Source organism: Crocodylus siamensis, chromosome 2 (assembly GCF_052110815.1).
Source record: "Crocodylus siamensis isolate JL-2025a chromosome 2, ASM5211081v1, whole genome shotgun sequence".
Lineage (NCBI taxonomy): Eukaryota > Metazoa > Chordata > Crocodylia > Crocodylidae > Crocodylus > Crocodylus siamensis.
The window spans coordinates 34,676,124-34,702,512 of record NC_143396.1 but is presented as its reverse complement, the minus strand read 5'-3'; the positions used below and the strand labels follow the sequence as shown (position 1 = coordinate 34,702,512).

General features: G+C 44.5%; 1 protein-coding gene across 7 annotated transcripts in view; it reads right to left on the bottom strand.

Annotated features, from left to right (window-relative positions):
* The window catches only part of SLIT2 (slit guidance ligand 2), a 453,521-nt gene extending 428,352 nt beyond the window's left edge, over nucleotides 1–25,169 (bottom strand). For 2 of the 7 annotated variants that reach the window (XM_090035688.1, XM_090035693.1), the window contains exons 1-3: nucleotides 24,145–25,166; nucleotides 22,514–22,585; nucleotides 21,306–21,377 (exon numbers count right to left, since the gene is read on the bottom strand). In XM_090035688.1, the coding sequence (XP_089891814.1) occupies nucleotides 21,306–21,377; nucleotides 22,514–22,585; nucleotides 24,145–24,308 (308 nt within the window). In that variant the 5' untranslated portion in view covers nucleotides 24,309–25,166. Of the gene's footprint in view, nucleotides 1–21,305; nucleotides 21,378–22,513; nucleotides 22,586–24,144 lie in introns of all 7 variants that reach the window. The other 5 variants (XM_090035689.1, XM_090035690.1, XM_090035691.1 and 2 more) reach the window with 4 other exon arrangements.
* Between the last annotated feature and the right edge of the window lie 1,220 nt (nucleotides 25,170–26,389).

The following is a 26,389-nucleotide window of genomic DNA, read 5'->3' as shown; positions in this document are numbered from 1 at the left end:
TTTGGCTGCTTTGGAAATTCAGCCATAGACTAAACAGGAAGCTGACACAGCTGCCTCCAGCAGGTAAGTCTGTTGGGGCTGGGGATTGGGGGAGGGAAGGGACATGGGGGAGGGAGGGATTAGAGCTGGAGCAAGCTGTCCATCCAGGACAGGGGGCATGCGTGCAGCACGGTTCAGCAGGGGCAACTCCAGTAGTCAGCCGGAGCCTGGCACTCTTCTTCCCCAGCAGCCCAAGCTCCCAGACAGTGTGTAGCTCCCTGCCAAGCAGTGCTGCACCTGCGCGATGTGACTGCTGCCACGCAGGTGCTAAGTGGAAGGGGAAGTCCCCACAGCCCCCCCACTGCCCTGTGCTGTGCAGGAGGGCTCTGCCACGAGTGCCCAGAGGCCCCAAATCACTGCCACTGCAACTGGTGAGTGCGGAGCTTTAAAAAAAATAATGAAGCTCCACACTCACTGGCTCTGGCAACAGCGACTGAGGCCTCAGGGTGCTCGTGGCAGAGCCCTCCCCATGCAGCACAGGGCAGTGCAGTGCAGCAGGGGTTGCCCTCCCCCCCCACCTGGCACCCACGCAGTAGCTGTTGCATCGGGCGAGTGCAGTGTAGCTTAGTAGGGCGTTACACACCATCTGGGAGCCGGGGTGGCTCCAGCAGTCAGCCAGAGCCCAGCACCACTCAGCCCCAGCAGCCTCAGCTCCCAGACAGCGCATGGCATCCTGCCGAGCTGCGCTACACCCATGCCATGGGACATCTCCTGTGCAGGTACCCTGTGGGGGTGGGAAAATCCCCACTGCCACCTACTGCCCTGTGCTGCATGGAGGCCTTTGTCATGAGCCCTCAGAGGCCCTGATCCCCACTGCTGCAGCCAGTGAGTGCAAGGCTTTAAGTGCCGAGAGGCTGAGCTGGGCGGAGGATAGGGCCATGCAGAGCAGCCATGGGGGCTTCTCCCATGGCCCCCCCCCCACCCCTGAGAGAGGCAGGCACAGCTAGAGGAGTCATGGGGGAACCTGTAGCTGCCCAGCTATATCTGCCTCTCCCCGGGCAATCCAAATTTCTGTATCAGCACTGAATCTGATTCTTATTTGGCCAAATTGAATGGGAACAGCGATTCGAATTACTGAATCACTGTCCTCTGAAAATCAGCCAAATCTGATTCGAATAATTCCCTATTTGCATAGGCCTACTATTAGGCCCTCCTCATCAGTTCAAATGTTAAATGGACTATGCAGGCTTGTAACGATTTTAATCTGTTCTTGGCTGAGGGTGCTTTTTATGACCCAGAGCAAATCAAGGCTCCTAGAAACTACCTTCTGCAATAAGTCTTTTTTTTTGGGTAGTTTACTAGGATGCCCAGTACATTCAATAAAGAAAACAGCACTTCCTTGCTAATCAGCTACCCAGCCAACTCTTCACTGACACAGAAGCCTTACCCTGGCTTGGGCTGCTAGCGCAGGAAAAAGAATTTTGTGTAGATTCCAAATAGCAGTTCCTTGCACTAGTAATAACTCGACACCATTATGAATCTCTTACATGCATTTACTCTCATACCACATGGACCTCCCCCGCAACACCTCCCCCCCAAGAAAAACTAAAAAACAAACAAAACAAAAAGTCAGTCCTCTAAAAACATTCACCCCAACTTAAACAGTAAAGCTTATTTTCTATGCTGGAGTGGAGAATGGAAGCATGGAGACTGTATAAAATCACCTCCATGCTTCTCCCCCTCCCAGTGTCAGGGAGGAAAGGGGCAGAGTTCACACTTTATGGCCAGAGCCGTAGTGTTAACCTTTTCATAGCTTCTGAAGAATTCACAGTAGCTTTGGCTGAGCAGCCACAGCTGCTGCCAATTTAGCAGTGGCTGTGAGCGGGTTAAAACTTAAGCTTTTAAAACCTAAACAGTATCTGTCAGGATTCAGCCATAACTCTGGACAAATCTTTCTTTTTTTTCTGTCTGCCTTCTCTAAACAAGGTGTGTGTATGTGTTATTTGGGGATATGAGGTAAGCAAGCAAATAAGGTGTTTTCAGTAGACCAGGTGGTCAAAGCCCTGGAATTACAGCACCTGCTGACTGATTGTACATTTAAGCGAAGCTGCAGGTTCCTTCATATAAAAGCCTTCATGGAGAAAGATTAGCATACTGCATACTTATTAAGACATGCAAATTTCTTCAATTAAAATAGGCTTCAGCTATACATATCAACAGGAAGGATGTCTTTATTAAAGGACTGACAGGGCGCATCCACATGACTCCACACATGCCTCCTACCCTGCCTCAAACCCCTTTGAGGCGGGGCAACAGGCACGTGCTGGAACAAAAAAAAAAAATGTTCCCTGCACTGCAAACTTACAGCTCAGGGAGAAGATTTGACCCCTGGATATCCAGGGGTCTAAAAAAAGCCAAGTATAACCCCCCACTCCATACTTTAAAAAAAAAACAAAAAAATCCAAGCACTTACTGGCAGTTGGAGCTGCCGTGTGGCTGACTGGGCACCAGCCAACACAGTGTGGGGCAGGGTGACAGCCCAGCCCGAGCCCTGCTGCCCACCTGGATGCCCTGTGCTGCCCAGGGGGCTCTGCCAGGAGGCCCTGGAGTCCCTCCACCCCTGCTTCTGAGGTAACCAGAGGCTTTTTTTTTCCCTTTTTTTCCCTGTTCTTTTTCTGTTTTGTTTTGTTTTTTTAAGTGACAACATCTGGGGTTGTGGGGGTAGCCTTGGGGGCCTAAGGGAGTGGGGCTGGGTGGGACAGCCATTGGGGGGAGTGCAGCAGCTGGTGGGGGATGGGGCCAGGTGGGACATGTGGGCCTTTCAGGGAGAAGTAGCCCCTGCAGGAACCATTTCTGTACCCCTTGTGTGGGGGACAAACCCCATTGGGGGTCCGAACCCTGTGTGTGGAGGCCAAATCCCCTATTAGGGGCCAAATCCCCTTTTTGGGAGAGACCAACTCATTGTGTGGGGGCTGAACCCCCTGTTGGGGGGGGCTGTACCCCTTGTGTAGGGGCCCAACCCCTTGTGTGGGGGCCATCACCCTGTGAGAGGGGAGCAAAATATGTATTCATGAAACCTGCATTTAGACTTCACTTTATTCTTATGATAAGAGACTTGCTTTAACACTGTAGATATATCAGTAAAACATTGTCCAACTGATCGTTGTCTCCGTCTCTCACTCTCTCTCTCTCTCTCTCTCTCTCTCTCTCTCTCTCTCTCTCTTTAAAATGGTCTTTTGTTTCACTTGTGAAGAAACATGGATTTGGGGGTATTTTAGAGACTGACTTTGGGATTTTTTTTTTTTTTTTCCAATCAGGGATTTTTCAGTTTTCCAATAGGAAACACCAGAATTCCTGCTATGGAGGCCAGTGACAAGACCCTACCTGCTCAGAGCTAGCACCTCGCACCCATCTGGCTGTGGCTGACCTCCTGGCCAAAATGGGGCCAGGATGACATGCTTTGACAGTTCAAAGCAGGCCACCACACCCAGTAACATCTTTTGGGTGATAGCTGCCCAGCTGCCCGGGCAGGGTGCACAAATGGCAGTAGTACCACACAAAGGCCAACCATGCAACCGCAGTCCACTGGCAGCTGGCCCAGAGGGGCAGATGCCTCTTGTGGCTCTGCAGTCCCCATCCGAGTCTGGCAGGTGCACAACAGGTCACAGCCAGGCATCAGCCCCCACTGCCAGACCACTGTAGTGGGTAGAGTGTGTAGGGAACTCTCAGGGCTGATTCAGCACTCCAGCTGGTACAAGGAATAGTGTCCCCAGGTGCCAATTGGCTGAGCCCCAGAAGCTCCTGAGAGCTAGTAGCCCTGAGCTACTTGCCAGGGAAGCTTTTTATACTGCTGGGGCCAGGACAGGGCAGCTTTTTATACTGCTGGGGACAGCACAAGTGCTGGCTCTGGGCTCTAGCTCCCCCTGGCTGAAGATCTGGGAGGAGCCAGGCAGGGTTATTTTGCCCCAAGTGGCACATTTTACTCCACAACAAAGTGCGTGTCCTTTGCACCAAGGTAAAAAGCCCCGGCTCAAATTTGCACCACTTCTATAGCAGCTGCTGTAAGCGCACATGTTTGCACGTGTGGACATGCTCACAGGGTTTAAATCCTAAGAACCTGACAAAAATACAAGACACCTAGTCCTGCTGTCCAGGAGTATTTTCATACTATAGTTTGAAAAAAGGGGCATCCAAATGGAGAGGTTGGAAGAGGGGGATGGCGTACAAAGTGAAAGGAATAGAATTGTTGTGAAAATAAGAGGAAATTAACAAAATGACAGCTACCTTGCTGTTTATGTCCTGGCACAAAACAAACATACACCACAATTAGAAAAAAGAAAAACTGGATTGCAGTTCTGTAACAAACAGAACCATATAAAACAGGAGAGAAGAGAGATTTAGAAGTCATTTCTATGCTTCAACGCAGAAATGGTTCTCTACGTCATTCCTGAGAAATATTTGCGACTCTCTCATGAAACTTCCAATCTTGGAGATACCTGAAAGTTAAGCATTAAAATGCATCATATCCTTACAGTTAGAACTTTCTTCCTAATGTTCGTTTCTTTTTTATTGCAGTATAAGCCTGTGCATATCTGTTCTGGGACTTAAAACCCTTACCTGAACAAAAGTTTAATGAGAACATATTATTAGTTATAATATACAATTTTGCCACCTGTGTACAAAATTCATGCATACCAAAAAACCCATACTTCAATGTAATGTTGTGAAGGCATATCAGTAACATTAAGATACTAAAGAGACTGCAGATAACCCAAAGATATGCTTTATAAATCTAGAAGTACAAGGTTAAACAGTAACTTAAAAATCCAAACATATTAAGGAATGAAACCATAAAGTGAAAACATCCTAACAAGCCCTAACTCTGAATGACTGTTACACAGACTTCTTCATTCCTAGAGTCCGAGTCCTGGGGCTGTTGGTGGTGTTACAATGGAGGATAGGGGAGAGAAGCCAACACAGCCCTTTAACCAAATAATATGGTATGGAACTAGCCTTGTGATAGATAATAAATCTGGGAAGTACAAGAGTAAAAGGACATGACAAAATAACAAGCAAGCAAAGGTGACAGGCTCCTTCAAGAGCCAACTAGATGCTTTTACAGTCTCGCCTTGAGAGGAATATTACTGCTGGGCTAAGTACACACATTTGGGGAGATTAATTAGGTTAAAAATGGCCACCCAGCTTAAACTTTGCTTTTCCCGGTACTGACAGTGCACTTACAGACCCAATCTCAGTGACTGGTAATCAGTTTAAACCTGTAACTGTACAGAAGACCCATGCATACAAGCCAATCTAAAACTGCAGAATCCAGTTTAAGGTAAACTTAGATCTACGTAGTATTAAACTTATTTGATTTAGGTCAAACCAGTGCATAGAACTTCAGGACTAGGGGCAGACATTACACATAAACCAGTTTAAGTGATCAGAAACTGGTTTAAACCTGTAACAGAATAGATATTTAGTGTGCATAAACCAGCTTCAAAAGGACTGAAACCAGTTTGAGATAAACCTGGTTGAATGTCGTATAAGACTTAACTGATTTCGCACAAACTGTTTCATGCAATGTCTGTTCCAGACCCCTTCTTGGTTTAACTTAAATCAGAGTCCTCCACCATCCTGGCATGCTCTCTGGGCAGGGCTCTCTGCTCCAGCCCAGCAGGGCTGGCCCCACCCCTCTACTCTCCAGCTAGAGCAGGGACAGACAGGGGAAGGGGTCTGCCAGGCGCTCCCTACTTGCTGCTGCAGTGGCAAACCACCATGGCCTCTGAGACAGAGGTAGGAGCTATTCTCTCCTCTATTCCCACTGCCCCTGGGGGACCACATCCAGGTCTGCCCACCCCAGCCACTGTCAAGCAGCAGAATAAGCCCCTTCCTGTCCCCTCCACCAGACATAGGGGGAATAACCACCATCCCTGTCCACCTCTCCAAGAGGTCCTGCTGCCAGCAACTGGCCCTGCCACATGGGGGATGGCTAGGGAAAGGGCTTCCCTGGCCCACTCAGAGATGCTGGCAAGCCCAAGTCCAGCAGCCGCCACCACCACACCTCCTGCCCTGTGCAGCACCTAAAACTGCAGCTGCACAAGCAGCTGTGAGCTGGCCAGGGCAGAGGGGCTGCTCTCCCCCCTTACCTCCAGCTGCCACTGCTGTGACCACTACCACAGCCACAACACATTGCTCTGGGGATTGGGGCGGGGCGGGGGAGCTTCTGCCTATGCATGGAGGTCCAGCTCCTGGACACCTTGGAAGCTGGAGGCACCTGGGTGAAAGACTTCAGTCTGGGGACTGCAGCTCAAGCTCCACAAATGGGGCAGAAGCCACAGGGCTGAAGCCCCCTCCCCCCACCCTGCTGCCTCCCAGAGCAGCCCAGGAGTTGCATGGGAGGGAGAGTACCTGCTGGAGGCAAGGGGAAGCTAGCTTGGCCCTGCAGGGATGTTTTTCCCTCGTCTCCAACTGTGGCTCACCTTCAGCTGCAGCTCAGGGCTGGGGGACCAGTGTGGGTAGTGTGGAGAATAACCCCCCTCCCTGCCCCCTTTTCCTCAGGGGCAATGGCAGCCCACCACTGCAACAGCAAGGGGGGAGCACCCAGCAGACCCAGCTTGGGTCCCTGCTGGTGCAACAGGGAGGCAAAAATTAAACCACCAACTGGCCAGTTCAGCTCGGACTGGCCATGCCCTCCCAGTACAGCTTTCCTTCAGACAAAGGCATGCTCTAGCACTCCCTGGCTCCTGGCCTGAGCAACTGGCATGTGCCCACATTTTCTCAGACCAGAGGGAACATCTGTACTGTTACAAACTGGTTCAATCTAGGTAGGCTAGGCTAACCTGCAAAAGTTGAATCAATTCAGACTTCAGCTTTTTGAATGTCTGTCCCTAGCCCTATACACTTTCCCTGCACAGCCCCAGGGCTGGGAAATCCCAGCCACCAGCCCCAGCCCCAGATCTAGGGCTGCTCTTTTCCCACCTCTGCCTCTCCCCCCCACCCCACACTGGGCTATATTTTGCCCCCACAAGCCCTTACTCCCTCATCCCAGTCCAGCCCAGCCCAGGGTCAGTTGGCAAAGGGTCTAAAAGTAGCCCCCAATCCCCACAAGCCTCCATGATCACACCAGACACTCTTCAGGCCCGGAAAAACCCTGTGGATTGTGCCTGCCCACTCCCAACCCCATCAATGGGTTGGCCTCCTACCCCACCCCTTGCAGGTTACATCTGCTCCCCATCACCTGGCAGACCCCTGATCCCCTCCAACGCCACTAACCTCCCACCCAATTTCCCTATTACATACTAATGCAGATGAAGCATCAAGTCTAATGCTAATTCCAGTTTAAAAGGAAGAATTTTGATTTGAACAATGAGAGAGACACACCACACAGACTTAAAGTCACTGAAGATAAGAAATGGCAGATGATCAGACCCACAATCTACTCCGTTTCAAATGCCAGGTCAGTACACTCTGTTTCTAATCTTTGGAACCTTCTCTGGGACCACTGCAGACAAACTCTGTCATTAATTCATGTGTACTTCTTGTTGCAAAAATAAGAAAGGTGCCAAGAAAGGCAGGGTTTTGATGCATGCACCTGGAGTTTGTTCTTGGAATCCTCCAGTCTGAGAAGTGTAATATCATAACAACAATTAAATCTAAATATTTACAGAGAAAAGCCCCAACACTCTGTTCTGCAAATTCGAGACCATGCCATAAAAAGATGGGTATTACAAGAAATCCTTACCTTATCCAATGTTAAAAGTTTTGTTTTTCATGTTTGTTTTGTGTATTATACAAATAAGATATGAGGTGAGAACTTATTACATAATGAGAAGAGAGTAAACTAAAAAGCTAAAGAATAGTAGAAAACTTTTGGTTCATTATTTGGTAGCATTCACTGGGAAAATGATGATGGATAATATGCATAATATGGATTGGGAATGTAAGCAAATGAATGACTCAGAGAAGCAAAGAGGAGGGAACTGCAATGAGATATGCAAAGAGCTGATTCTTTTGAGGATCTAGAAATGAAAAGAAAAATAAGATCTCAAAAGACAGGACAGAAGGGAAAGGGACAAGCCTAAGGATTCTCAGAAGGGTGGAATTCTAAGTCTGAGTCAAGGGTGCAAATGATAGGGCTGTGTGAAACACCATTGTTTTGTTTTGACTTCCATTCTGCTGTTTTAAAGGGACAGTGTTTCATTTCATTTCATCAAAACTGTTTCGGTGTTTCGACACGTATCATTGTTTTACCCATAGCTATAATGGGCAATCATGAAAGTGCCTAAAACTTCATAATTTCTTGCCTTATTTGGATGAAAATTTCAGGGATGGTAGCCCCTTCTGAGGGCATTAAGTCTGCCATGTTTCAAAAAGATAGGTGCAGAGGTTTCTGCAAAACTGCACCTCAAAGCAACATCTGTGTTATTCAAAGCAAAACTCCTGCCACTTGCTGGCAGTGGCAGCCTCCTCTCATCCAGCACACAGATCTGGAGGCTTGCAATCCCAGTAGGCCTGCAGAGGGTGCGGGACTCCTCCAGGGTGTGCAGGCCCTCAGATCTACATGCCGGATGACAGAAGGCTGCTGCTGCCACCAGGGACTGGCACTGGGCACAGCCCACACCCAGCATTGAGGAAGATTGATGCTGTTGCTGGTCCCAAGTGGCAGAGGCAGCCTCCTCTCATCTGACATGCAGATCCAGGGGCCTGCTACCCCATGGAGCTCAGCCCAGTGATGGGAGGTGGGGAAAGCCAGGGCTGTGCTCTGCCTCCTGCCACAGGGTTGAGCTCCATGGGGCTGTGCGCCCCACTGGGCTGAGCTCCATGAAGCTGGTGGAGTGCAGCCGTGGCTCTCCCCTGCCTCCCACCACTGGGCTTCTTCGAAGTGTTTCAAGTACCTTCATTTTGTTTCAAAGCTGTTTCAAAGCTTTCCATTTCATTTTGATGTTGCTGTTGTTTTGAGGTCGAAATGCATTGAAACAGCTTTGAAATGAAACACTCAGTGAAATTTCGCACAGCTCTAGCAAACAAGCATTCAAATAACTCCAGTCAGATTAAGCAGCTTGCTTTGACTGAGTTAGGTTCTGCCACGTACAGGCACTTGCCCAGGCAACCAGAGGCAAGTAAGATGGGGGCTGATGGACTCGGGGGGGCAGGGGGGCAGGAACTGGCAGGGGAGTTACAACCCAGGAGCGGAGGTAAATGTCTGGGTTTTCCCAGTCCCAGGACTGTGTTGTGAACACATACAGGCATTCATTTCAGCCTGGTTAACCCATTTTAGATTGGATTAGCACAGGCTGATCTAAACTTAAGTCACCTCTGAGGTGAGCTAACTTAGATCAAGTATGCCATTTTTAGGGAGGTTTAAGCCCTGTGAACTCTTGGACAACCAGGCATATAGACAGATTTAACCTTGGTTAGATCAAATGTAAATATAATGCTTATACCCCAAGATATTGACATGGAAATACAAGTTCACTTCTGCAACGCTGGCCAGGCACACTTACAAAAGTTGGAACATTTCAGAAAAACATCTGAACTGACTGCAATAGAAGTTGCTGTAATGTATTGGGATCAGAGATGACCATTACAGACTACAGAGGACAATAAAAGGAACCTCTCAAAAATACACTAACAAGTAAAAGGCTCTTCATAGTGGCGTGTAGGAATGTAAAAGTATGAGTCATTAAATTAAGAGTCAGGCAGCCAAGTCCCCCTTGGAATATTTTTTAAGTTTACTCACAGTATTCTATATATTTCAGTTTTTTGCAATTAAAATAACCTCTACTATACCAGTTCCTTCTTTTAAGTATACTATGGTAATTCTGCTTCTTATTACACTATTGGCATGAAATGCAGAAGATAAAAATAAAAATGCCATTGAAAAAGTGTTCTTAGAACCATGAAGTGTTATAGCAAATACAGAAGTTAGTCTATCTTAAATAACACTTTATTATAGACTACAACTAAATCTTTACTGCAGAGAATCAGTATCTACAATATTACTTAAATAAGCAATAACTTGGGTAATGATATGGATTTTAAAGCAAAAATCCAGATGCAATATATTATTACAAAGCAAGAGTTGGTTTCAACATTTTGCAACAGTGCAAACTATCCATTTCAAAAAAGTAAAAAAGGAGAGCATCCAGCAAACAGTGTCACAAAAGATGAGTACAAAACAGATGTGGGAAAAATAAACAGCCTTCCTGCCTTGGAATTTGTAAAAAGGTCTGCAAAGAGCAAACAGGACTTCTCACTGCAGTTTGACTTCCAGACCCATAAATAGAGTCCCATGAGAAACTACTCATAGATGAAAAAATATATAGCTAGAAGTAATGTTGGAAATTTACACTGAACGTTTTCAATGAAATAAAGCTATCATTGAATTTTAGCAAGCGTGCAGTATTTTTCAGGAATTACAATTTTGCTGTATTTGCTTTTGAAAAGTGACTATTTTAATAATGTTTCTTTATAAACACTGTTTTCAACACTTGGTTGTATTCAATTGCTATGGCCCAAGTTTAATGCCTTTTTACCAGGAACCTCACAAAACTGAAAATTTTGCTAAAAGAAATGTAAAAGAAATTCTTAATACAAGATAACTACTGTAAGAATTTTTTTTTAAATTACAAATACAGGTGCCGCTGTACAAGTATGTGAGATAGAGTCTGCATTCCTTTGCAAAGCGATTAGCATCACAGGCTTCTTGGGCTCCTCCCTGCTCCAAGATAAGGAATGTGCTATGTACTGCCCTTAAACCATGTAGGATTAGCTAAGAGAAGGAGTTTTCACATCCGTGATTAACAAGAAATAACTGTTTTCTCCCTTCGGGCCTGTTCAACACCATATTCTATACCTGAACTCATTTACTTTTCTGCTACTTACAACAACTGTCTGGGAGAATTAACCCTTTGAGCACTGATTCTCTAGAGTGCCACCTTAAGCATTTAAGGGATTATAAAATCTACTCAAAACACAAATATAATAAAAATGTTTCAATTAGAAGGGGAGACGTCAAAACTGCTTAAGTCTAGAAAATACAATTTTATACCTTAAAAAATTGCTTACAAGATCTCCAGTTAAAAAAACAGGGCTTGCCTCATCTAGTTTTATTAAGCAAAACATCCCCTATTTCATTGTAACAATTAGGGTTTAATTCAGAACATATTTTTACCAAGTAAAAAGATGGAGTCTCATTATCAAACAGAGAATGTGAAATTAAAAGAGACTTTGATATACTAAGTAGAGACCTACTTTGCCGTCGGGGTAAGAGGGAGGTAGAATAAATTCTGAGTAAAAATATACTACCATAAACAGAAAACCCAAAAATAGCCCCTTCTTAAGGAATTACTAAACAATGCGAGTAAGGCTAGAACTAAAATTACTAGAAGTTAAAGTACTAGTGGCGCAAAGTACTTAAAGACAGCAATACACTTTCTTTTATTTCTTTGATAACTTGTTTGATAAAATTAACAAGTGCAACAACCATAGTAATAACACATGAGTTATGGAACTGAGATAACTGCTGCACAGTTAATATACAAACAGTTTTAATTAAAAACCCAATTTTTCTAGCCCTAAACTTCTGAACCCTCATCTTGATTATTCCTCTTTGTTCCTGAGACTTAGAAAACAAATTAGATACAACTCAGATACACAGTTAATTATGCCACCTAACCAAGGTACTTTAAATTTCCCAGCACTTGCTTTTCCCCCTGCAAGATCCTATGACTCTAGCAGCCCGGGCACACAAAAACCCAAACCTATTTCAATAGAAAAGTATGTTTCTACCTATTCTGGTAGCAAAAGAAAATTTGAAACATGAACCCTGAAGGCTCAGAACCAAAAAAAGTAGTAATTCAGACATTTAAAATAAGTCTGAAATTATCAGACACAAGAGCACACAAAATTCTCAATCCTGTTGAGAGAACTCAGAGTTCATAATGATTCTCTTTAAAAAGAATTTCACTCATTTGCCTGCTTGTAACTCAAGTGTCTTGGGTAAAATGCAGCAAAGTTATGTCATGGAACGATCCTGATGAAATGTCGCCATATAGATCTATTTCATCTTTAGGCTGTGTCCATTATGGCAGGAAAAAGTAAAGTAATACCAGTCAACAGTTGAAGGTCATGACCATTACTATGAAAACTTACCCACTGACCCTGACATAAATCACATTTTTTTTTTTTTTAATAGTAGTACTAATCTGGGGGAGGACGGAAGAGAAATAATGTTCTTCTATTTTATATATTCATTATATTATGAAAACAGTACCCACAAAACCCTTTAAAAACAAACACACACACACACACACACACACACACACAAAGACTCAGACAGTCACTGAACAGTTTTCTAACCCTTCCTCTGTTTTTCCCCTTCCCCAGTGACTGAACAAATAGGTAGGTTAACATATCCTTAACAAGATTTACCATAATATTTCCTCTGTATTTTTTCTATTTTAGGGTCCATTAAGCATCTTAATCCACCATCCACCCCTTCAGAATTCATGTAGACTAACTTCATAGGTTTTTCCAAAACTTTATTTTCTGTTAAGTGCTACTGACCTTTCCCCTTCTCACATGATTTTATAATTCTAACAGTGAATGTTAATCAATAGGGGTTTGTTTTCATCTTATACTAAGAAACTGTTTAATATATCCAACCATTCATGCTTTTATAAAGTCAGATTTTCACTCAAAACTTTGGAAATACAGAAATGGAAACTCATTTATATTTTGGCAATATAATCTGATAGCTGCTAATACAGAACACATGCATTTTTCAGGCTCTATTCTAGTCTCAGATAAGGCCATCCTAACCACATCCGGTATCTTTAGCCTTGACCATTTTTCATATCTTCAGAATCTGGTACCATACAACCTCTGAATGCAGTATCAGACTTAAAATTCAAGTTATATGAATGTTTAAACAAAAGATTAGGGTTACACTCTGGCAATACAAACAATGTGATTTTTTTTCTAGATACAAAATTAGGAAACAGAACAAAGTACTGTTCTTAGTTAGATTTTCTTTCCTTATGGCTACCTGTTTACTTAGTATGGGCTATAACAGTGTATCAGTTTACATTTTAAATTATTCACCCAGAATAAGAACAGCTTTAGTGACTTCTAGTGCTACTGAGTCTCTCACATTTTCATGCAACTACTCTCTTCATAGTTGGTAGGGTTGGAAGGGACCTGAGCAGATCATCAAGTCTGACCCCCTGCCATGGCAGGAAAGAATACTGTGATCAAATGCCCCTGCAAGGTGTTCATCTAGCCTCCTCTTAAAGACCCCCAGGGTAGGAGCCAGCACCACTTCTCTTGGAAGTTGGTTCCAGATCCTAGCTGCCCTGACAGTGACATAGCGCTTCCTGGTGTCTAATCTGAATCTACCCTCTGCCAGCCTGTGACCATTATTTCTAGTCACTCCGGGTAATGCTCAGGGGAACAGGGACTCCCCTAATACAAGCTAGTCAGAGGGGACCAGCAGGCAACAGGCCACTAGATCCCCCCTCAGCCTTCTCTTCTGGAGGCTGAACAAGTTCAGGTCCCTTAGCCTCTCCTCATAGGGCCTTCCCTGCTGCCCCTGATCATGTGAGTGGCCCTCCTCTGGACCCTCTCCATGTTGTCCACATCCCTCTTGGAGTGCGGCACCCAGAACTGGATGCAGTACTCCAACGGCGGCCTGACCAGAGTCACACAGAGGGGGAGGATCACCTCCTTGGACCTGCTTGAGATGCATTTATTGATTCATGACAAGGTACTGTTGGCCTTCCTCACCACATCCCCACACTATCAGCCCATGTTCATTCTGGCATCAACAATGACTCCAAGATCCTTTCCTGCCTCTGCACTGATGAGAAGGGAGTTCCCCAGCCCCTAGGTATGCTGCTGGTTCTTCTCCCCCAGGTGCATCACCTTGCATTTTTCAGTGTTGAAACCCATCCTGTTCTCATGAGCCCACCTCTGTAACTTGTCTAGGTCTCATTGCAGCCTATTCCTCCCTTCTAGCGTGCCCACTTCTCCCCACGTTTTAGTGTCATCTGCGAATTTGAACAGGGTGCTTTTTACCCCCTCGTCCAAGTCGCTGATGAAGATGTTGAACAGTGCAGGCCCGAGGACCGAGCCCTGTGGAACCCTACTGCCCACATCCCTCCAGGCTGGAAATGACCCAGCCACCACCACTCTCTAGGTGCAGCTCTCCAGCCAGTTAGTGACCCAATTGACTGTGCAGGTATCAACGCCACACTCCCCTATTTTTTTTTTTTTAAATGAGAATAGGGTGAGAGACAGTGTCAAAGGCCTTCCTAAAGTCCAGAAAAACAATGTCCACTGCTACACCTGTATATAAGGATTTTGTGACCTGGTCATAGAAGGGCACCAGGTTGGTCTGACAGGACCTGCCTCTAATGAACCTGTGTTGGTTGCCCCTAAGCATAATCTGCCCTGCTGGCCCCTCGCAGACATGTGCCAGGATAATTCTCTCAAAAAGCTTACCCAGGATCAAAGTAAGACTAAGTGGCCTATAGTTTCCTGGGTCCTCCTTCCTCCCTTTTTTGAAAGTGGGAAGCACATTGGCCCTTTTCCAGTCCTCTGGCACCATGCCAGAGCACCATGAGTGCTCATAAAGCCATACCAGGGGTCCCGCAATGACATCTGCTAATTCCCTCAGCACTCTGGGGTGGAGATCATCAGAACCAGCTGATTTAAATACGTCCAGTCCCTCCAGAAGTCATTAGTCAAGGAAATGGTTCATGAGTCATTGGTTCAAGGAAATGGTATTAATGCAGTTTTGGGTATGGGAGCTCATTCCCGAATTTCTAAATAAAAAAAAAAGATACTCCACTCCCTAACCAAGCTGAATCTAAAAGTTTTGACCAAGTAATGCTTAAAAATGCATTACTTCAGAAATAAGTGCCTGAACTTTGCAACACGACTGAATGACTAGAATAAAAATCCAAGTATTGTAAAAGAACTAGATGTTTCATTAAAAAGACATTTTTCCAAAGGCTATCAAATCTATATATAATATATAAACCTAACTAACTTTGTTGAATTTCAAGAAACAAGGACCTGAAATAGCTTTTATGTTCACCCATGGCAGCATTCTTAATTCAAGCTCAGAATTTGAAAGCTTACAACATTATCATGATATTTAACTCTGCAAAACAGATTCAGGTGAATAACTTTGCATCTTATTTTTTAATAATTGAGTATATCAGCAAGTTTACTAGCAATATTTCATGTTAATTCCTTCTATAAGAGTACCTTGGAGTTACTAAACTATGAAGTGGTATGTAAAACACCAAGGCTAGGGACAGACATTACACAAAAACCAGTTTAAGTGATCAGAAACGGGTTTAAACCTGTAACAGAAGAGATAGTCAGTGCACATAAACCAGTTTGAAAATGGCTGAAACCAGTTTGAGATGAACCAGATTGAATGTAGTATTAAACTTAACTGATTTGGCTCAAACTGGTTTACGCAATGTCTGTCCCAGACCCCTCCCTAAGTTTAAGATAAACCAAACTCCCCCAGCATCCCAGCATGCTCTCTGGGCTTAGTGGGGCTCTCTGCTCCACAGCAGACTTGGCCCCTCCCCTATGCTCCCTGGTTGGAGCTCTGGCAGAGACTGCAGGCTGCTCTTGCACATTCCCTTGTGTTGTTAATGGGGTGATAAACACTGAGCTAGGGGTGATAAACACTGTTATCAGTTCCCTGCTGGGCTGGTGGGAGAGGGGAGGAAAGAATGGAGGAACCCCTCTCTACTCAGAGCCTCCTGCCTCCGCCTGGCCAAAATCCCCTCAGCTCAGCATTATGGAAAGGAAGGGAGGGATGCGCTAGTGACCCCTGGCATCTAGCCTGAGCCACTGCAGGCACATACCTGCATATATCTGGGATGTCTGTGCAGTTAGAAACTGATTTAGCCTAGCCAGGTTAAACTAACCTGCAAAAATGGAATCAATTCAGGCTCAGACTTTTTGAATGCCCTCAAGCAAATACCGTTTTAATTTCCAGGGCCCAATCCAGCAAGTATTAATGCACTCAATTAATCCTGTGCATAGCCCCCGGAAGTCAATAGGACTCCTGTGAATCCAGTTATTCACCTGCATAAGATCAGCTCCTTAATCATCCTTTTAAAGAGCTATTGCTGTCCCTACCACATTCTCACTCAGTGTTTAGAAAAGGGAGAATTTTAACAGCTAGTTCTTCTCAGCAGCCTACGGTTTCCTCCACTGAAGTCATCCATCCCCATAGTTAGCATACTTTGGATGTTAACCATCATATCTGGATAATCTTACTGGTTTAACATTTTAATGTCCTCTGTAAAAAAGGCAGACTCCAAATGTAGAGTCTAAAAATCTCTATATGCCTAAATCTTTTTTCTTTTCTTTTTTCAAACAACAGGAGCTTTTTTTGTTGTTGTTGGGAGGTGGAAATCACATATAGTCAGATTATTCTGCCCCATGAATTACTAGATTAGACTTTCTGGTTAGATTTCCCTGAAGAAAATGGGAATTATGTCCAACATGTGCGTTGACTTAAAAGATATTTGCAGAATCAAAGCCCAGAGGGCAAGTTTTACCATTCTACATCAGTAGAAAGACAACAGTGATTTCTCTAGATCTAATTCAGCTCGCTACCATATTATAGATCTTTGTAATGGAAATCTGAAGTCTTGAGAAACTGTTACATCTAGAAATCTTCAGATATTAGGAAATGAAGGAACTATAAGTGTCACTTACATAGGTGAGCTTTTTGAATTGTAATAGTTATCTCCTCCCCACGTAGAATATCTCATTTCCCAATACTTCAGCTATAGCAAACCCCGCCCCCCTCAAAAACCCAGCCTGACAAATACAAGTAACATCCATCTATTAGATTTCCACCACTGTTCAGAAGAACTTTTGATAGCAACAGATTTTTCCAGACAACTCTGGAATCATCATCTGGGAAAAAGGGTCCAATTCACTAGAAAGGATTTTGTTCAGCTCAAATGTTTAGCTGCCAGATCTCTTTTTGGTAAAGCAAGGAGTACAGAAGAGAGTTAAGTATTAAGATATAAGTACTGTCATACAAACCAGTAAAAGAAAGGGTTTTTTTGCCTTTTTATAAATCCTTGTCAGTGATTTAAGGGGGAAAAAAAAAAGACTTTTTCTCCTGGTCCCAACTATTATGCAATAGAATGTGATACTTCTGGCAAGTTACTGTTTTCTACAATCCAGATATTCGTTAAGAAAAAAGTTATAGGCTACTTCATCTTTTCTTTCTAGGCCCTGGTACACAGCAAGTAACTTCACCACATGCAGCCCAATTATGAATGAGGGTACATTGTTACCCTTTATATTTATGAAGAAAGTCTTGTAAATGCAAACCAAATGTTAGCAAGTGCAATAATTTCTCCCCTAATTTGTGCACAGCCTTAAAAAAATGGTCAACAGGTGCAAACTGTCCCATTCACCAGTATAAGTGTGATCCCTGAAGTTTAATAATAGTTGTTTCAAGTGCCCCCATAGTTAGCAATTTCACTGGTCACTTTTAAACAGAAGAACAATGTTTGCTTGAACAGTTCAGGTGACTTTCTTTGCTTGGACATGTCTCCTCCCTGATTGCTAAACTTTCCAGTTTTCACTCCTACCATATTTCCACCACCTTCTAAAATGCAGTGAGGTATTCCCAGTACTATTATATGCAGCCAGCTGAAGACTGAGAATGTTGATATCGCATACATTAAAATGCATGTAATACAAAATGCAGGCACAACTCCATTAATGATTGTAATATTTTGGTTTTTTGCTTCAATAAAGTAAACAGTCCTTTTTAATTTTTTTAATCTGAAACTACCAATAAATGTCTTTAAGTTTCACAAGAATGCCATAGCATGCAGAGTTATCTTGACAAGGAGTACATAGGATCCTATCAGTTTTTACATATGCAATATAATTTGTGTATAACGCATTACAGCAATTTTGTAAATAAAGCTGTATTATGTTTAGATACAAGTTAAATTGTTAAAAGATGTTATTTGATCCAAGTTATGCCTATGCATCATTATCAGTTTTCAATCTTTTATTTTTAGAACAGGGGTTCAAAAATTGTGTATTTTTCTTACACTCTCCCCCTGCGGGATCTTGCAAGGCACTGCATACCTTTAACTCCCACTTCACGTCTTCTGAAGTTAAGGGTACTTGGCATTTGGCACAGTTAAATCTATAAGCCAATGCTTGGACAATCCTGCCCACCCAGTCAACTACATAAAAGTCTTTGGGCCCCTGGTGTAAAGCAGTGGTTCTCAACCTTTTTAGAATCAAGGCACCCCTCATTAGACTTGAAGCACTCCTCCACAATTTTTGTAAATTGAGCAGCACTCCATTTCAAGAGCTAATTTATTACAGTGCTAACCCTTTTCCAGAGGGCCCAAGCAGTATGAGCAGAGAAGCTCCCACCCACACACCTTGCCAAGAGGCACATGCTCTTATCTCTTCATACCTAGAGCCTGAGCCTGCCTTTATCTGGTTATCTCTACACATTTCCTGTGGCACCCTGCAAAGCATCTTGCTCCCTGGTTGAGGATCACTGGTGTAAAGGACTACTCATGGAAGCTCTGGGTAGCAGGTTCAAGAGCCTCAGCAGAAAAAACATTTGTAGAGATCTGCATCTTATTTAGGAATGGGAGGCGGGAAGCATGGAGATGCAGACGCTTAATAGGAATGTTCATTAAACATTCCCAACCCTTAACGTGGGCACAGAGAGACCCATTTGACAGAAAAAAAAAATATATATGGTTAAGTAATAAAAAATAAACACAAGTTACTTCTGGGACTTCTGTTAGCCATATTAAACAAATGAATTGCATCAAAAGTGGTTTAATAATAGCTGAACTTCCCAAAAAATGTAGCATTCTCCATTTAACACAGTATCCTTGCTTTCTAATGTATAAAAAGGAAATATTTGAAGAGTGTATCCGCAAGTTTCCTAAGAAATGGTTTTGAATTCCAGAATCCCAAGGAGATGAATTGGCTGTCAGATAACAATGTGCCTCCATCAGATGGACTTGGCAGTTGTAAACAAAAAGAATTTTCTCAGCTTTTCCTCACAAATATGAAATATTTGCTCTAAGCCAACAGCTGGGGTAATTTAAAGAGACCCTGAATATATATTCAAAATTACAAGCCTTTGCTTAAGAACACCTAAACTGAATTCAGCAGAACAAATAAAAAAAAACCCAACCAACACCATCTAAAGGTGTTTTGTTAACATCGGTGTTCAGTTTTGTGTAGGTGTACAAAACTTAAAGGTCACATTGGTATTTCTTGGTCAGTTTTCCGAATGAGATAAAGTTCTCCATTTGTCTGTTGAAGATGGTCATAAAACTGAGTCCCTCCCCCATCTCCTTTTTTTACCAGCACCTGTTTAAAATGTGCTTTCTGTTCATAACATTGAAAAAAAATAAAAGTATCCAAATAGTCATGTTAACAAAAGGGAGTTGTTTAAGACTCCAAAAGGAAAAAGTTAAAAAGCTCCACCAACTTGTGTGCTAGATTTTTACATAAACGTGGCCAATACATTTGTTAATGTGTACAAAATTCTGATAAAAAAAACATAATGCTCAATAATATTTAGGGCACGTAATTCAAAATTTAGACTCTATTGGAAATACTGCTATTTTATTGTACATGAAAGAACCTTCCTACTGGATATTCACACAATATTTTAAGCTACAGTGATTAAGATACTAAATACTTACCGAATTATCTAGGTAGTTTGAGGTGTGTTGTTGGCTACAGAATATTCAAAGCCTGATAACTTAATTTAACAATATGAATTAGACTTCTGTTTTTCTGGAAATACAGGTCCTAAAACAAGGTTTAGGAACATGTATTTTGGGGGGATTGTTTTGTTTTGGTTTTGTTCAGTTCATTTTTTCCCAACTGTACTAAAGCAGGAATTCTAGAAGGCTACTAACCCTCCAGATCCTGTATTACATAACAGGATTTTTTTTTCTTTTTTAAGGCTCATTCCTCAACTTGAAACTAAACAATGACATTCTCTATCATAATTTGCAATTTATGTATTTCTATATTCCATAAAAGTTGAATTGCCAACTATCAGTTTAATTAGTTGAGAGTTCTACTAACTGTATGTAGACACATGACAAATTACAGGCAGCAGCTGTGGATGCAGTGCATGAAGCATAAATTAGGAAGACACCACAGGCCTGATTCTTCTCACTCACAGTACTGTGAAGTAGGAATAACTACAGGGAATAGGAGTATGCTGAGGAAGAAGAATAAACTGAGCCCAAATGCATGCTTCAGAGAAAGGTACAAAGAGAAGGCCTGATATTACAGTACTGAAGTTAAAAAAAAATTATGTTGTATTACTAAAATATGATTATATTTATAGTCGACTTAGTATGCAAGTTGTTAAACATTCTATACAGGCCCACATATTAATGTAGTATGTTAAAGGCACCTTGCTCTCTTTCAGTAATACTAAACAGTATGTAATCTATACGTTTTTTTAAACTATTTTCACGTACAAAATACAAGTAGCAGTATCCTGTATAGTTTGGACTGAAGGACTGTAAAAGGCCTACATTGTACAAAACTAATGAAGTTTAAAAAGGCATGCCCTAATGCATGTACTTGGCCTATGCTTTTGCTTTTTCAGAATCAGACTCCTGTCCCCACACTTCACACACACACTTTACAAATGGCAGAACTTACTTTAGAAGATAGCCAAACCAAAAAAGCATTATTTTTTCATTTTAAAAAAATGATACAGCAAAAATATTTAGCTAACTTATTTTTAAAAAATGCAAGTTGAATGTACATGTTGAATTTTTCCCTTCCTTATTTCATGGAACATAGATAGTAAACACTTTGTGATTAGTAATTATTACACCATTTCTGGCATAACACATTAAACAAACACTTAAATAGCTCTGAAACTTCAGTCTCACGTGCATCTCAAAACTGCAGAAAAGTTTTTAGAGGTATATTCGCATATATGAAAAGAGCCCTCTTTCTAAGAGAATAACTGGTCGAACAATACATGAAATATTCTTCATGAAAAGTGCAAATTTACATTTTGAATCTAGACTATTTATCCAATATTTTTCACCCATTGAATATACCAAATGAGAACCATCTACTACCTGTTTCTCAATAAGGAGTAGGAGTTTGAGTTAAAAAAAAAAAACAGAACAAAACCCAAACACTAGAAACCCCAAAGGCTTTCTAGTGCCTTGAAACAAATGAAATGACAAAACAATTTGTTATGTTGCCATACGTTTATAATTAAAAATACTTACAGCCTCTCCAGCTCTTTTAGATCTTGGAATGCTCCCCTTTCAATAGTACTAATCTTGTTCTCCATGAGCTGACTGAAATGCAGAATATTATAGATAGTGAGTTTTAATGGCTGTATGATTACTGGTTGCATTAACACCTGCTATTACAGCAACTGGCAGCTTGAAACCATCTCACCTTTACTAACACTACAATTCTTATTCAGAGTGAGATTTCACATTATGTTTTGGACCTCTGTCACCTAACAATCTGCTGGGATACATGTCCACAAAAGGAGAAAAAAAAAAAAAGTATTATCCTCATTAGAAGAAATAAAAGTAAACCTTGAACATGCTCGAGAACTTTAAAGGGAAAGACAGAAAAAAACCACGCAGAAAGCAGTAATGACACAAAACTCCACTTCAGTATGTAACATGATGAATCTACTATCCAATCTGAGAAGCAAATTAGGATACGTTACTCTAACGTGAGAATTAAAAAAAATGATCATGTAATGTAGTTTGATTTTGATATGCTCATGGCATAAAATAGTTACAATTATTTTCTGGCTTAGAAGAATTTTAGAGTTTAACTTTTTAAAAAACTCAATCCAAAAAAATCATTTAGCTTCACTAAAAGAAAAAACCCACAATATAGCAGTAATATCCTTTAAGCTCAAATGTGTAGCAAGCAAAAGTTAAATACCAACTTTTTATTTATGCAAAAAAAAAGTTTTAATTTCTCTCTTTGTAAGGGAGCTTTATATAAAAATATAAATTAAGTTTCTGATATAGACATTTTCAGTAAAGCCAGCAGAAATACTTCCTATTTTTCTTCCTTTCTAATTTCATTTTATGCCAGTTTTAAGGTAGAAAATTATATCTTATAAAAATCAGCAATCCCCCTCAGATGAGTTTTGGTTAACTCAGTACAAAACTAAAATTTTCCTTTTTGATTTTCTACCTATTACTAGGCTTTTTTTAAAGTTCCATCTTATTCTACCCTATATATAATTTTACGGAATCACAAGTAACTAGAGGTAAAGATGCTGCTATACCATTTTTAAAACTTAGAGTTATTTCCTACCCCTTATGCACTTTAAGTCCAGATATAGTAGAACAGGAGTTTGCTGTGGCAGAACATAGGGCTTTTTTAAACTAAAGGATAACTTTTGTAGCTTATAAAATGTAAACTAAGCCATATAATGTTAAAGGGTAAAATAAGAACTTACAGGACTCGAAGGTGTCTTAGACCAGCAAAGTCAGTCTTGGTGATTCTTGTGATATTATTTCCATTAAGATCCCTAAGAAGAATAATTAATTACAAACCAAATGAAACTTTGAACAGAATTATTGCCTTTTAAAAATGACTGAACAGAATTATTGCCTTTTAAAAATGACTGAACATGAACTCAAACAAGATCACAGGATGCAATCAGTGATCACTTCTTCATACTAGCACTAAATGAAAGGCTTATCTTTAAAGCAGTAGTTTTAAACTTTGTAATAGGAGAACCTTATCAAGTCAACACTGCTTTCCCTTTTATGCCTCGTATTTTCACTTAAGCAAATTGATCATCCAAAAGTTCAATAATGAGCTAAACTGTTTTTGTGACCATGCTATCATTAACTAGAATATCGCTAATGTTAGGACAAAGGCTGTTAGCTCAATGCTTGAAAACACAGAAATACAAAACATGTCGCAGCAAAAAAAAATTAAGAGTTATCCAATACAATCTGTTAGGGTAGCTACTTTTTACTGTCTTTAAGAGAGGCCATGAATATATCTAAGCCTCTGATGGCAAATGTTTTTGTCTGGGGGGGTGGGGGGAAGGAGGGGAAGAAGACTTCATCCTTGAAGATTTATGTTTGCAAGCATTTACCCTCCAACAATCTAATGTTTGTATGAAAAAACACCCAAACTCCTCCTTTACACTACAGGAAACCCACCGTGACTGTGAAGTGCAAATGGTGTTCAGAGGCAATAATGGAAATAGTGTTCAGGTCTTGACACTTTTGTTCAAATTTCAGCACCACTTTCCTTTCTAGAGTTACAACGCCCTTTTCTGGCATCTTAGGTCAAGATCTAAACTTGCGCAGTTTCCAGTCATTACAAGCAAAAAACCACGCTTTGCCGTGGCTTGACTGTACTTCTTGATCCAAGCCACCAGGAAAGCAGCCTTGCACAGAAACCCCACAATTACAGATTACATGTTATCTTTGCGGGGGTGAGAAGGGAAGCAGGAAAAAAAACAAAACAAAAGAAAACCCCAATGCATTTCATTTTGACATAAACCAGCCAGACACCGTCTCTACCCAAGTGCCACAGTTTGTTCACGGGACAGGGGGAAACCTAGTCACTTGAGCGTTCATCTCCCAGGGCGTGCACGCACTGCTGGAGGAATCACGCCTTTAAAGACTGATCTGAGCAGTCTCAAGAAGCTCTTCCTAATTCCTTCTCGCTTCTTTCCCTGCTCAAGCCTTTTGCTTTCCAGGAAGGCAAGGCCACGTGAAACCTGGCTGAGCTTTCAAAGAAGAGGTGGAGTGGCCCAAAGGCACCCCCAAGGGTATAGGGGCTTGCTAGGCACTGTCCTGGTGCGGCTGGAGAGACCTGGGGCTAAACCCGAGCCGGGCAGAGCCGGGCCAGGGCCAGGGCGGAGGGTCCTCGCCTGTGCGCCTCAGCCGCAGGGCGGGGGGCGGCCCCCTGCCCCCTGGAGGGGCTCGGCCGAGAGCACGAGCCTCAGCCGGGCCCTCGCATCGGCAACAACTTGGCTCAACTTTCCCTCAGGGCGGGATGGGAAGGGAAGAGAAGGGAAGGGAAGCCCCCCCGCCCGGGCCGCGCCGCGCCGCGCCGGGTACTCACAGCCTCTCCGTGTTGCGGGGGATGTTCCTGGGGACGCCGCGCAGCGCCAGCCCGTGACAGTCCACGGTGCTGCCCGAGCAGGAGCACTGAGCCGGGCAGGACTGCGGCGCCACCGCGCCCAGCGCCGCCGCCAGCAGCCCCAGGGCCAGGGGCAGCCCCGCCATCCCGGCGGCCGCCGCGAGCCCTCCGCCGTCCGACGCCCCGCTCCGCCGCCGAGACCAACTTCGCGGGTGGGTTGGGGAGGCGGGGGCGGGCGATGCAGCAGGACCTCGCTCGGGGCGGGTGCAGCAACGCCGAGCCGAGCGCAGCGGCTCCGGCTCCGGCTCCGGCTCCGGCTCGTCCTCGCCGTCCCACGCGGAGCCCGGGGCTAGACGCCGCGCGCCCCGCGCTGGCCTGAAGCGGCGGCCGGCCCGCGGAGCTGCATGGCGAGCGCACGGAGCCGCAGCCGGCCGGGCCGAGGCAGGCGGGCAGGCGCGCCCCGCCGCCCCGCGCTCATCCGGGAGGGAGGCAGAGGCAGCCCCGCTCCGCAGCCAAGTTCAGCCGCCAAGGCCCCTTCCCCCGCGCGGGCCGCGGGCAGGACTCCTCGCCTCGCCTCGCCCCGCCGCTCCGCCGCCGCCGCGGTGACAGATCAGGGCGCTGCCATCCTCCGCGCGGGCTGCGGCGAGGGGGGGACGCCGCCGCCGGTCTCCCGGATCCCGCGGCTCTGCGGCAGCAGCCGACACCTGCCGGGGAAAGGTGGGAGCCGCGTGAGCAGCGCCCCGGGGAGCAACTTCGCCTCCGCCGCGCAGCCGGGCGGGCTCGGGGCGCCCCCTCCGCGGGGCCCGGCCGAGCAGGCTCCTTCCTCGCGCTCCGCCGGGGGAACAATAGGGCGCGCAGGCCGGGGCGCTCCCCCGCGGCGAGGTGCGGCCGGCGCTGCGCGAAGTGCTTCCCGGCTCGCCGCTTTATACAGATCCCGGCTCGGCTGCACGCGGGCAGCTCCCAGCTGAGCCCAGCTCCCGCCGCCGCCGCCGCCTCTTCCTCCGCCTTCTCCTCCGCCCCCCGCTGCCAGCGCCCCGGCACCTCTCGCATAAATAACCCCGAGCCAGGAGCGCCCCACGCCCGGCCCCTTATATCGGGGCGGCGGAGCCTCGCCTCCTCCGGCCCCGCCCAAAGCCACGGGCGCGGCGCTCACTGGCTGCCGCCGCGGCCCCGCGGCCGGGGGGAGGCGAGCGCGGAGCCGCGAGGGGGGCGCCGCGAACAATGAATGAAAGTTCGGGCGGAGAGAAACCCCCCGGCCGGCGACTCACCTTCCCGCAGCCCGGCGGGCGGCTCCGGGGCGGGGAGCGCGGCACGGCCCCCCCGGGGCAGGGCAGCCTTTCCTGCCGCCGCCGCCGCCCGCTCCGGGGGACTGGGAGCTGCAAGCGCTTCCCTCCCCCCGCCTGTCTCCCTCCCGTCACCCCGCACGGCTCTTGTACCAACCTGGGACTTTTTCTCACGCACGCGGGCGCCTCAGATGAGCCACGAAGATTCAAGTGCTTGAGAGAGACAGACGGGGGAGGGGGAGAAATAGCAACGGGGAGAGCCCGTTGCTGACGCTGCTGTCATTTGGCTGCAAAAAAGAGAAAGCAGTAAAACTTCACCTTGCTGGCCCCTGTCTCAGGCGAGCCCCCCTCTTATTCTCTTCCTGTGACAGTTGCCTGCATTTTTTTTTTCATTTTGATCTAAAATGGTTTTGAGGAAAATAATCCCTAACAGTGCCTGTACTATTATTTTTTAATGTCTTGGTATAGATGCATGCCCTGCGTAGCTAAAAGCATGGAAAGCATCAGCATGACGTTATTTGAGGCCGATCTTGGTTCTAGTCTCAAAACAGCTTCTCTTCCCTTTCTAACAAAATGTTATGCATGCAGTGTTCATCTGGGATATTTTCTTACAATTTGCTTATTGGCTTAGTGACTTCTAGTGTTCTTAGAAAAATACCACAAGCATCAGGTTTACAGTTGCATCTGTACTTGGTTGAATTTATTCCTTCTCCTGAATTCAACCACGAGAAAACTTTACTTAAAAAAAAATTCCCAAGACCTCACTGACCTGTGGTCTCAAGACATGTGAAGGTGATCCCTCTTGCAAAGACAGAGACTGCTAAACTTGCCTGAACTTCTGCAAAGCGTCATTTGTAAATCTGGAAGGGAAGCTTATGTGCTCCCTGCATCTGTGAATCATGCTAAGCCTCTTCGTTCCTGGGGTCCCTTCTGCACACCCCAGT